A 13,659-nucleotide genomic window follows, 5' to 3' on the forward strand; every position below is an offset into this window, starting at 1 on the left:
CCTTTTTGGATAATTGTGGCCACGTAGCTATAAACTAAAAATCCCTTTATAAAGGCTTAACTGTTTTAATGGTACACAACTCTGAGCCTTATTTGGTTTAATCAATTAAGTTGAACATAATAAAGCATAACAATTAAAACATGTTTTATATTTGAGAGAGAGAGAGAGGAGGGGGGGGGGGGTGGAGAGAGAGAATGGGGAGAGGGGCACAGACAGATAAATAGAGAGAGAGAGAGAAGAAATAGGAGGTGAGGAACTGAGAGGGACGGAGAGGGGATGGGAATAGAGGCACAGATAGAAATAGAGAGGGGGGAAATGGGGGGTGGCGGTACAGAGGGGGTGAGAGAGGGGGGATAGGAGAGGGAATAAGAGAGAAAGAGAAAGGGAGAGAAAGCGAGGGAATAGGGAGAGGGACACAGAGAGATACATAGAAAGACAGAAAGGGAGAGAACGAGAGGGAATAGGGAGAGGGACACAGAGAGATAAATAGAAAGAGAGAGACGGGATAAAGGGGGTGGGTGTGCGGTTCAGAGAGTGAACAAGATGTAGAGAGTGATAGGATGAAATGAGATGGGGAGCGAGAGAGAAAGAGATGGGAGAGAGAGAGAGGGGGGGGGGAGAGAAAGAGAGAGGGAGAGAGCGAGGGAGAGAGAGAAAACAGAGGGGAGAGGGGATGGGGATAGAGAGAGAGAGAGAGAGGGATAGAGAGAGATGGAGAGGTGAAAATTATGGAATCAATATTTCTTTTCCGTATTAACAAATTCATGGTCCTTATATTTATAAACATTTAAGGCACTCGGAAGGATGGATGCAGTTCCCGGACGAAAGGCACAAATGGCATCTGGATCGGCGCCTGACCTCACCTACTGCCAGCCATGCGCGGAGGACGGAAAGAAAATCCTCCCTGAGGCCTTCTGTCCCGTCTGTAAGGAGTTCCTGTGTTCTAACTGTGCCCGAGTCCACCGGAACCAGAAAATAACCAAAAGTCACGCCCTCCAGGACAAGGACAGTATGCCTTCCTCATTCCGCGAAGAGAGTGAAGATGAAAAGTTTACAGAAACATGTCAGCATCATGCTCAAGAGTTCATAAAATATTACTGTCTTAATCATGAGACACTTCTGTGTGGAGACTGCTTGGCTGAAAAAGCTCATCGCTCATGCAATATTGAAAGGATTTCTCAAGTTGCAAAACGGTATAAGGAGGGTGCAGAATACAACAGCCTGAAAACAGGACTTGTCCAGACGGCCACTGACATTGGCAAACTGTCACATAACATACAGGTGATCATGAAATCAGTTGACGAAGAAAGCCTTACCAATATCAATGAGCTTCGCAAATTTAGGACTGAAATTAACCAGTACCTGGATAAAAGGGAACACGAACTCTTGGCAGACATTGATCAGAAGAAACGAACATCTAAGACACTGCTAGATGAACTGAAATCAAAATGCACAAACATGAAATCATCCATTGAGAAACTAAAGTCGGAGCTACAAGCACAGGACGACAATAGCAACCAGCTATTAATAGTAGGAAAACGAGCTATAAAAGAGCTGGCAGGTCTCCAGGCAGCCCTGGAAGATGTGAGCAGGAGGAGTGAAGTTCCCCGATACAAGTTTCACAGGGACCCCGAAACTGAGAAGTTAGTAGCTTCCGAAAAAGCAATAGGACGGTTGGAAGAGGACGAATCAACGTCGGCGTTAGGGCAGCAAGACCGACAACAGCAAACGAAGCAGGAACAACGGCAACAGGAGACGATGCAACAACACCAAAAACAGATGAAAGTTGTATCACAAAAAGGTTTGGGTACAACCAATGAATAATTTGACATTTCCTAAGTAATGCAGTTGATAAGTCTGTTTTCAAAAGCCTGTCGACCTCGCTTTAGTTAACCAGGCACGTTAACATTACGTTAAAAACCATGTTGTAAAGTTCATCAAGTGCTTTACAAAAATGGCATAATGAAATACTTTGGACAAATAATATTTCGCAACTAAAATTGAGATACAAATAAACTTAAGGCATCTATTTTGAATGATATATACTTTATTGTTTAGGTAAAATAATAAGTGTATATTCTTTATCAGTACCAATCATAATTCCAGGCGAATCAACTACTGCTGCAGGGCAGCAAGAACAACAACAACAGAAGGAGCAGCAACCACGGCAACTCGAGACTATGCAGCAACTACAAAAATACATGCAAGACGTATCACCAAAAGGTTTGTGTACAGCCACACACAAATTTGACATTGCCCTATGTAGTACAGTCTGTTTTCAAAAGCCTTTTGATGTCACTCAAGATAACCAGGCACGTTGACGCTGAGTTAAACGATATGTTGTAAAGTACTAAACAAAAGCAAACTAATTAAGAACTACGACAAATAATATTGCGCAAATAAATAACGATCCAAATAAACTTTAGGCATATATTTTTTAATGCTATAAACCATATTATGTGGGTATTACAATACGGTATTTCTACGGTATTCTACTTCTGTCAGTGCAACATGGCTGTATTCTACTCTGCTGACGTCACATTACAAAAATGCATTCGGAACTCCTCCGCCATTTCATCGAAAATAACATCGGATATATATGGACTGTTCACATACTCAGAGATTGGAATGTTTGCTGCAAGTAGATCGCGTAGTAATTTAATTTAGCAGTTAATGACTTAAGACTCATGGGAATCTTTACTATGTTTGTAATAATACACTTCACTGGCAATCAATTTAAACTTAGATAATTGATAAAACTCTGAATCACTAAATTTAATTGATGATTTAATTAAGAAAATACGAACTACTTCTATTGATATGCATCCGAGGTTGTTTTTGGGAAAAAAGGCCGAGGAGCTCCGAATGAAAGAAATGTGAGAATGTTGAAATGACGTCATTAAACAAAACATTGCGTAATTAAAATTGCATTTATAATGAAAACATGTGACATTTAGCCAGGAATATAATTAATAAAAGGCTAACTTATATTGCTTTTTTATCCTTAATATCGTATTCAGTGTGTGCATACCACATGATAAATTACGTCATATATGATACGTCGGAAGGCAACATTTGGCTTAAAATAAAGACTACAATCAAAGACAAGAAAAAAGTTGATGCATAGCATCAAGTCGGCGCAATTAAATAAGAAGAAAAACGTGCATGCAGATAACCAAAAATGGTTATTATTTCAATGAAAATATTTTGTTTTATGTTGGGTGTACATATGCTCGAAAGACATTATGGTTATTTTTTCCCCAAGCTAATCCTCCGGTTAAAACTGAATAATAATAAAAATATACATACGTTTCTTCGGATTAAATAGAGTCAATGGTCTAATACATAAATTTCAATAGCATGAAACTCACCTTTTATTTGTACCGGCATGTTCTGTGAATTCCTTGCTTTATATTTTGTACAAGTTTATGTAACACATTTCACTCATATGAGTATATAGAATGGGGATAAAAATATTATATATCAAAGGGGAATTATCTGGAGTTCATTTTTTCGAATGGCATTTTCAAAACAAACAAATAAGCTCAAGGTAAAAAATTTCAAAACTCGACATTTCTGCTGTCACCAAGGGAGATTACTGCGTAGGAGGTTTACAGACATAAAGGATATTTTAATAGTACCATGTAACCTTCATCTATATCAATCGGAACACCTCGGCCTGTATCTATCTCGGAGATGGCCGAGTTGTTATGATTGAGTTGGTATTTAAAATCAAAACGATAAGCAGGGCTATTATAATTGAAGGTTTCATGATCAATTAAAGTGTAAAGTTTTATAAAAACAAACTAAACTTCATATTTTATCATGCAACGTGGAAACTATTGAAAGCATTGTTCTGCAATTTATGAATTGGTCCCTAAGTTGGAATATTTCTAAAGTAATATCAAATATAGTCGGCGCCCTTCTGGGCGCCGACTAATAACTTTTATTTTACTACACCATTATAAGTAAAACAAAGGGCAGTATATGCCGCTTAAAGAGCCCCGCCTTCATTTTAATACCGAAGTTTGATAGGGTGATTAGTTTCACTCAGTTTTACAATACGGCCGTCTGACGAAACATGAATATCACTTCTTGTTTGTGATTTTATGTTCTATGTCTTTGGCGTTAACCCAGTGCCAGTAAACCGGGTTTATGTTTAAACTTTTTGCTACTGAGCTTGTTTCTGTAGCTTTTACTACTGTATGCGTGTGCATTTCTTGTGTTACAGTGTATGTACTCTAAAAGTAACATCTCGAAATTATTACTATATTTTACTTAGAACTGAATCTGTGTGTATGTATTGATTTAAACGGTAGGTGAATATAGGAAATGAGAACAAAATGACATCATTTTCAAATCAGCCTTACTATTTTTACAAAGCATAGACTGGTCATCTACAAGAACAAATAAAAAAAATTAAGAAGTTTAATTGATCATTCCAAACATCTCTTCAGGGTCATCGGTTGTTAGATTTTGTTCAATATTTAATTATTTATCTACGGTGATTCGTTACTAGCGCAGGTCTTGGTGTAAATACAAAATTTGTTTGTTTGAAACATCAAATGAAATATTTTACATTATCACACATTTTAAGATGGTACAAACATCGTTGCCATCATAAGCGGCAGTATTTGTCTGTGATTGTTTGGTATATATCAGGCTTTTTTCTATAGTACCAACGGGTCCGACTATCGGACCCATTCCCAAAGCAAAATTAACAATATTTTTCTCAATCTTTAGAAAAAAATCCAAATCAAACTAAAAAAGCAATAAAAATGAATAAATTATGAAAGTCTTTTACCTGAACTTGTTCATTTAACATCCTGATAATTATGTGATGATAAGTTGTGTGGATAATTTAATTCTGAATCGTTGATTTTCATCACATTCAGGGATCAGTATGGAATATTATCTGTCATGATTTATTGCAATATACATTTACACCCGATGGATTGATATTTCAACCGTGTCAGGTCTTTTGACAGCGAGAAGAAACTAATATTTAATAATTACCTCATTCGCAAGAGTCTGAAAAGCTTGTTCTTTTAACTTTAAAAGTTCCAATCTGAAAAGCTTGTTCTTTTAACTTTAAAAGTTCCAATCTGAAAAGCTTGTTCTTTTAACTTTAAAAGTTCCAAGTTCAGGCATTTTTCGTAACAACACTTTTTATTCCGCAAAATGTCTAGAGTCTATTTCCGAAATTTGGCAGAAAAGCCTTGTTTATTTACGTTATCAGAAGATCTCTGTGTAACATCAATGGCGATATTTTAAGTCAGAAATTGTTTGATATATTTGGTTTCTTTGTTACATAGCTGCTATCATTGAAGACAAAATCAGTCAGAGATTGTTTGAGATGTTTATATTATTAGAAGGTCTCTCTGTTATATTGTTGCTGTCATAGGCGAGAGTATCAGTCAGTGATTGCTTGATATAATTATTAGAAAGTCTCTGTGTTACACCATTGCTATCATAGGCGGCAGTACTAGTTAAAGATTGTTTAAGATATAAATCTACTATTAGAAGGTCTCTCTGTTATATTGTTGCTGTCATAGGCGACAGTATCAGTCAGAGATTGTTTAATATATTTATATAAATTATGGTAAGAAGGTCCTGTATTATATCATATGTAGCATAGGCGGCAATTTCAGTCAGAGGTTGTTTTATATATTTATATAAATTATGATAAGAAGCCCCTGTATTAATAATATATGTCATGTGTTTCCGTTGCAGATAGAAAAATACGACCCGAGGGCATCTGCGTTGCTACGCGGCTACGCAGCGTGCCCGAGGGTCGTATTTTTCTATCAGGAACGGACACACATGATAGATATTTTTTCTAGCATACATGCATTATATTTTTTGGTTAAGAAAATACATAAAAAGCGCATTTTTGTACCTATCACCAAAAAGCGCGTGCGATCATGTTAACTGACTTCATGAGGCGCAGTAATTTGTATTCACTGCATACGTCAATTAGTTCCTTCGACATCACGTCTTTTAAGGGTTATTTTGTTTTGTTTTTTAAAGTATATTTTTGTGAAGTTCATGTTAATGAAACTCATCTATTTAAATATCATAATTATGATTACATAAAGTGTATTATAAAAGAAATTGAAATTGTTACGTCACAGCGCGTGATTCATCTGGCATGGGGGGATGCCAGATGGAGTTTTCCAGCACGGCTGAATTCACCGGAAATGCCTATCCAGTGTGCTAGAATATATCATATCTAGCATAGGCGGCAGTTTCAGTCAGAGGTTGTTAAGTATTGTATATATACATGTATTATTATGAACAAATCAGCGTTTACCTATGGTTACACCGTATAATTCTCTGGCTGATACTGCTACCAATGGTTACACCGTATACTCCTCTGGCTGATACTTCTACCTATGGTTACACCGTATACTCCTTTTTCGGATACTGCCCTCTATGCATACAACATATACTTTTTTACTGATAACTCCCCTATAAATGGTTACAATGTTAACTTCTCTGACTGATACTGCCCCCTATAGTTACAACGTATTCTTCCCTGACTGATTCTGCCACCTATGGTTACAACGTACTTCTCTGATTGAAACTGTCTCCTTTTACTACAACGTATACTTCTTTGATTGATATTGCCCCAAGGGTTGCACCGCATACCTCTTCCAGATACTGCCCCCTTTGGTTACACTGTATACGTCTCGGACTTATTTTGCCCCCTATGGTTACATAATATATTTCTGACTGATACTCATATAGCCTGTAATTGGCTTTTGCTTTCATTCAGAAAGTGTGATTAAATACATATCCATGTTCCAAATAGAGGCTTAATCTTTATATTCTTTTAAGTATAATTTTATAACATTTAAGTGAAAAACATTTTTAACACCAAAACCAAGTTTCAAATATATAGTTATACAATTTAATTATAGATTTGCAAAAATCCAAGAAGATGTATTTTAAAGCTTCAAATATCTCTTTGTGTACATGCCCATTTTTTTTATATTGTTTCATACATGCACGTTCCATCAAGGTCGTAAACACATCTTTAGATACATGCGTTTACTATGAACATATCTTCGTTTGCTAAATGTTAAATACCAGCGAAGCGGATATAAATAAACACTATTTCAAATTGTTGTTCATGAACAATTTTATTTCGATATTTCAGCCTTAAACCAGTGCCGAGCAGATCTAAGCCAATCCCAGTTTAGCAAGCTGCCTGACATTCCAGTGAAGAAGGCAGCCGACACCTGTGAATGCTTCCTGACCAGTATGGCCCTCCTGTCTAGAGGCAGGCTCCTACTGGCTGACCACTTCAATTGGTCAGTAAAGCTTGTGGACACCACTCCCAACAAGATAGTGTCCCAGGTGGAACTTCCAGGTCATCCGTGGGACCTGTGTCTCCTGCCTGTGGACAGGGCAGCTGTAACTCTGCCTAAGGTGAAAATGATACAGTTCGTATCTACTCAGGGAAATGCCACATTACTGGATCTTGTTAAAGTAGATGGAGAATGTCACGGAATAGATTTCTGTGATGACAACTTGATAGTGTCCTTTGTCAACCCAGGCAAGGTTGTGTTGATGGACATGAAGGGAAAGGTGAAGAAGAGTGTGGACAAAGACAGCAGTGGAAAACCTTTGTTTCAGGAACTCTTGTATCTGACAGTGACCAGAGACAGCCAGACCCCTCCAGTCATATATGTCTCAGACTTGCACACCCACACCATAACCAAGCTGAACATCTCACTAGAGGTGCTCCAGTCGTACCGAGACCCGATACTGAGATCACCACGCGGTCTAACAGCCGTGGGGGACAACCAGCTGCTCGTGTGTGGGAGGGACAGTTACAACATCCTGTTATTGGATACGCTCACCGGCAAGATAACCCAACTGTTGGGGAAGGAAGAGGGGATAGAGAGGCCACTCAGTGTGGCTTACTGTTCACTGAGAAAGATGATGTTTGTCACCTGCATGCACTATAACATACGGAATTTCGTGAAAGTTTTCAAAGTTGCGTAACAATTGCATTTAGTTTTACATGATTTTATGTCATTGTAAATATATGGTATACCTATGTCTTTGGGAAAATGCACACGTTTTCCAATGTTATTTATGTATCAATTGTTTTATGATTTAAATACTTTGCCGATAACAACTAAAATAATAGTTAAACGGTTATCTCTGCTATGCCGACGCATGTGCCTTACTGTTCACAGAAGAATATGCAGTCATCCTGACAGATCTAAGACCCATCGGTCATTTTATAGTCGTGCGTTTTCAGATACGATTTTAACGGTTAACAATTGTTATCAGTTGATAATTTCTATAAATGCATTTTTAGTAACTAGCTAATAGTTTATCAATCAAAATTTATCTTTGTTATACATGTGTATGTATTGATTTCGAATACGAGTGTCACTTCAAACTAAAAGCGTTTCGTTTAAACATGGAAATAATAAAAGAAATATAACGATATTACTTAACGATAGTACTCTATTCTTACGACTTATAGCACGTTTTGTTCGATCTAAAAACATGCAAATGCAAGTTTTGTTTAACTTGGTCTTCTCACCCATGTGTTTTGATGAATAAAGCTCAGATGGGCATAGATTCTATAGTAATTCACGTTTGAATTTAATTGTTAATTCACTGTAAATTCTTCTATATTTTATGTAATATTCAATTAAATATTATATCATATAATATTAATTCATTCTCACATGTATATTCCAGAAACAATCAAATCAAATGAATTTAGCGTATAATATGATATGTGTTAAAATTGTTGCATGCCATATATATATATATATATATATATATATATATATATATATATATATATATATATATATATATATATATATATATGTGTGTGTGTGTGTGTGTGTGTGTGTGTGTGTGTGTGTGTGTGTTTTGTTTGTATATATGTTATTATGACGATAAGCTTGTTATGCTTAAGTCTAATAAATATTCTGTTCTGTTCTGTATATTCTGTATTTGAATCCAGGACATGTTACACATTAGAACTTATTAATTAAGCATTGTTTGAAATGAAGCCCATTAGGGTCTCACTACCTTAATTGAAGACTAATTGATGTGGAAAATGATACAATAATGACAATAGATGATGAAATTATACTTTTGAAGAGAAAATACCTGGAAAAAAAACTTGTCAGTTTATAGCGCTGTTAAATCACAATGTCTGGCTTTTCTATATATATTTTATTTAAATGAGGATGTTTATGCAATACGTTGACTTGATTATTATTTTATAATACGACATTTATTGTTTTCTTGTATGCATATTAAACCATAAATAAATGTTAGTAAATATCATTCAGATTGTAGGGTTTAGTCTTATATCATAAATTAAATATCTGCTTTATTCTGTTGGGTAAAGTTCCCTGATCTAATATCAAAATCCCCTGGAGTTCAGACCAAACTCCCCTAGATACAGACATAACTCCCCATGAGTTCAGACCCAAATCCCCTGGAAAGCCTCTCAGAAATAGCTTATGTATGCAGATGGAACATTTGTCTCCAATTTTGTCCGAAGGTCTACAGATAACAGGCGTGTCCATGAAACTTCGAGAATAATATTAAGATTTGAAAGTGAACAAAACCGTTGTTTAAAATGTTGTGGCTTTCTTATAACACAGTGAACAACAATGCGTTTAAAATGGTGTGGCTTTCCTATAACACAGTGAACAACAATGCGTTTTAAATGGTGTGGCTTTCATTTAACACAATGAACAACAATGCGTTTAAAATGTCCAAAAATGTACAAAGTTAAAGTCGGCAGATATTTCCTTTTATTTCCATGATCTTGTATGTATTCACAATCAAGTCAATTTAATACAAAAAAACATGGGAAGTAGTCATCAAACATATTAAGATATTTCTTAACTTAGGTCGGTGTCCTTGTTTCATAGTCAAATCAAAAGAAAAGTAGATGTATTTTTAACATACAAAAAGCGTAATTTTGATAAATTGGGTGAATATCAAGCATTTAAGATATTATCAATATTAACGTATTTTATCATATAAGGAAGGTACATAAGTGAGGAAAATGACCTAATGACTTAAGTTAGGAAAATGACTTGAGTTTGGAAAATGACCTAAGTTAGGAAAATGACTTAAGTTTGGAAAATGACTTAAGTTTGGAAAATGACTTAAGTTAGGAAAATGACTTAAGTTAGGAAAATGACCTAAGTTAGGAAAATGACTTGAGTTTGGAAAATGACTTAAGTTAGGAAAATGACTTAAGTTTGGAAAATGACTTAAGTTTGGAAAATGACTTAAGTTAGGAAAATGACTTAAGTTTGGAAAATGACTTAAGTTAGGAAAATGACTTAAGTTTGGATAATGACTTAAGTTTGGAAAATGACAAAAGTTAGGAAAATGACTTAGTTTGGATAATAACTTACGTTTGGAAAATGACTTAAGTTAGGAAAATAATTTAACTTAGGAAAATGACTTAAGTTTGGAAAAGACTTGAGTTTGGAAAATGACTTAAGTTTGACTTAAGTTTGGAAAATGACCTTAGTTAGGAAAATGACTTAAGTTTGGAAAATGATTTAAGTTTGGAAAATGACAAAAGTTAGGAAAATGACTTAAGTTTGGATAATGACCTAAGTTAGGAAAATGATTAAACTTAGGAAATGACTTAAGTTTGGAAAATGACTTGAGTTTGGAAAATGACTTGAGTTTGGAAAATGACTTAAGTTAGGAAAATGACTTAAGTTTGGAAAATGACTTGAGTTTGGAAAATGACTTAAGTTAGGAAAATGACTTTAGTTAGGAAAATGACTTAAGTTTGGAAAATGACTTGAGTTTGGAAAATGACTTAAGTTAGGAAAATGACTTAAGTTTGGAAAATGACTTAAGTTAGGAAAATGACCTAAGTTAGGAAAATGACTTGAGTTTGGAAAATGACCTAAGTTAGGAAAATGACTTTAGTTAGGAAAATGACTTGAGTTAGGAAACGCTTTAAGAAATTATATAACCATCGCCTCAGTAACAAATAAATGCAAAACATTAAAACACATATTACATGTATTATGTTTTTCAAAAGGAATCATTAACAGATTAAAACAAAAATAATACTGTAACCAAATTCTCAAAAGCGTTATAAACATTTCTTGTCAAAAGTTTGTATTGCAATTTATATCTGTTAAGAAAAGAGCTATTTTTGGAGCTCGTGATAATGTTCTTTCTTCCACCTCAGATAAGTAGATCCAAAAATTTGACCATGCTAGAAATTCGTATCTTGCCCAAAGATTCTCTGAGGTGGGAGAAAAAGCATCTACCATAGCCGCTCGAGTAAGATAGGATAATCCTAACCCTCGCACAGGGTGTTCTGTGGAAACTCGGTAAACCTTGTTTCCGCAACACACCCTACGCTCGGGTTGGGATGAACCTATCTCACACTCTCGGTCATAGAAGATACTTATAAATATGCTGCAAGCGTTTTGCTCATATTTCACACGGATGTTTTGTTTCGATGTATGACACTTTAAAAATGTAAATGAGTCAATTTAAAGAGTTAAATTTTAATTGAATATTTTTCCTATTTACATTTATTCAAATTCACGAATATCACAATGATATGTTTTATAACATTACTGCTATGATTCTGCATAATATACAGAACTGGCTCTAATTACTCGAAAAATCATTAGTCAGGTCAGCTTAAGTATATTTTTTAGAACCAAATAACTTAAATTATACTTGAATAAAAACAAAATCAAAACTATATTGACCATCATAAAGATAATTGCTTTTTTTTGGAAACAAAATGAGAACATAATTTGATTATACAAAATAAGTGTGTTATTAAAGCCTAATCCTGTTAAAAGGGACTTAAAAGATTTTTTCAAGAGACTTGGGCCTGCAGATCTGTTTCATAGAATAAAGATACATGACACTCATATGACCATGCAAAACTGATTTAATTTTTAGCGTCAAGCTCCATTTTAAAAATCTACCAATTTGCAGGAAAAAATAAATGTGCGAAGAAAAATCAGATCATATCTTACACAAAATGACCCTGATAGCAGATTTCACCAATGAAAGTAATCATATACATTTGGAGGTTCATTTAAAAATATTTTTTTTTACCTGATAGCAAATTTCATGAAAATTATCTTATACCTTTTAAGGTTCAGATAAACTTACATTTTCCACATGAAGTTGTGATCCTGTATGTATAATATACACACTAACGATTATTGAAGAATTCAACCATGACAAAATATGTACATCAAATGTATGTAATAAAGTGCCATGGTAATGAAATACATCATGTTTAAACATATTTTTGCTATTTAAGATATCAACCTCGAGAATATCAAATTTCTTTGCTTAAAAAAGCAGATTGAGGAAAATATTGCTTGTCTCACTCTAAAAGTTGAAAACTTTCCTATCTCAGGATGCTAAACATTGAATCAATATGGCCTGACCCGAACCAATAAACAAGTTGTATATACGTTCATAATAATTTTCACTGCTTCGTTCAAATATGGCCTGACCCGAACCAATAAACAAGTTGTATATACGTTCATAATAATTTTCACTGCTTCGTTCAAATATGGCCTGACCCGAACCAATAAACAAGTTGTATGTACGTTCATCATAATTTGCACTGCATCATTCAAATATAAATGGTTTTAATTTACATTAATGGATTTTGAATAAATCGTTAAAAAAACTTTACATTTACATTAATGGATTCTGAATGAATCGTTTCAATTTACAAGAATGGATTTGGCATAAATTGTTTAAATTTACATTAATTTAATGGATTTGACCGAAATCGTTTTAATTTACATTAATGGATTCTGAATAAATCGTTTCAAGTGACATTAATGGATTCTAAAGAATCGATCAATGGATTTGTCATAAACCGTTTTAAATTTAGATGCTCTCTGTATTCTTAACAAAGTACCGGTATTTAACTAGATTGTTCTCACTTTTTTCTCGCATGTTTATTAACTTTCCTAGCCAATTATATGCAGAAAAATACAATTCTATGAGTCAAACACATTTTAAAAGGATTATATCTACCTCAAACTTCCTTACCGATTGGTCAGGTTTGCCGTCAACTCCTTTCGTCTGGTCTGCCAGACGTTACGACTGATACATACGGAGCAGTCAAGGTCGACATTGGAGGCTGGCTGTCCATATCAAGAGAACTTAAACTGGTACCACTCATGTTGGTGGATAGTTATGGTTCTAACCCTGTATGTTGTTTGAAAAAGTAAATTGTCTTGATAAAGTTCAACTATTTGCTTTAACACTCATACATGATATATTGCTGGAGACCTCCCCTGGAAAAACAAACAGGGGGTTTTGACAATAGCCCAGGGGATTGTTCATGTGTCTAAAACAAATCAATATCTCATACATTCCATATTTCTGGATGATTTGCCACGAACATTTATAAAAAGGCATTTTGTTCCGAAGAGGGATTTTGACAATTAATATATCACTAATAATCACTCAGGCATTTTTTTCTGCGTGTTCTTCTTTTAAAGCATTTAATTCAAAGTAGCAATTTTACATTAAAATCACTTTATTACATATATATGATGTACGAAAATGTATTAAACAACTATTTCCTTTAAAATTCCACTAGTAAACAGAAGATGGATCAAAATTCCTTGA

General features: G+C 34.6%; 1 protein-coding gene across 1 annotated transcript in view; it reads left to right on the forward strand.

Moving 5' to 3' along the window:
- The window catches only part of LOC128218530 (uncharacterized), a 28,239-nt gene extending 19,429 nt beyond the window's left edge, over positions 1-8,810 (forward strand). Inside the window, exons 3-5 of the mRNA XM_052926216.1 lie at positions 793-1,801; positions 2,107-2,223; positions 7,163-8,810. Of these exons, the coding sequence (XP_052782176.1) occupies positions 805-1,801; positions 2,107-2,223; positions 7,163-8,013 (1,965 nt within the window). The 5' untranslated portion in view covers positions 793-804 and the 3' untranslated portion in view covers positions 8,014-8,810. The remainder of the gene's footprint in view (positions 1-792; positions 1,802-2,106; positions 2,224-7,162) is intronic.
- The last annotated feature ends 4,849 nt before the right edge of the window (positions 8,811-13,659 follow it).

The sequence above is a fragment of the Mya arenaria genome, chromosome 14 (assembly GCF_026914265.1).
Source record: "Mya arenaria isolate MELC-2E11 chromosome 14, ASM2691426v1".
Classification (NCBI taxonomy): Eukaryota; Metazoa; Mollusca; class Bivalvia; order Myida; family Myidae; genus Mya; species Mya arenaria.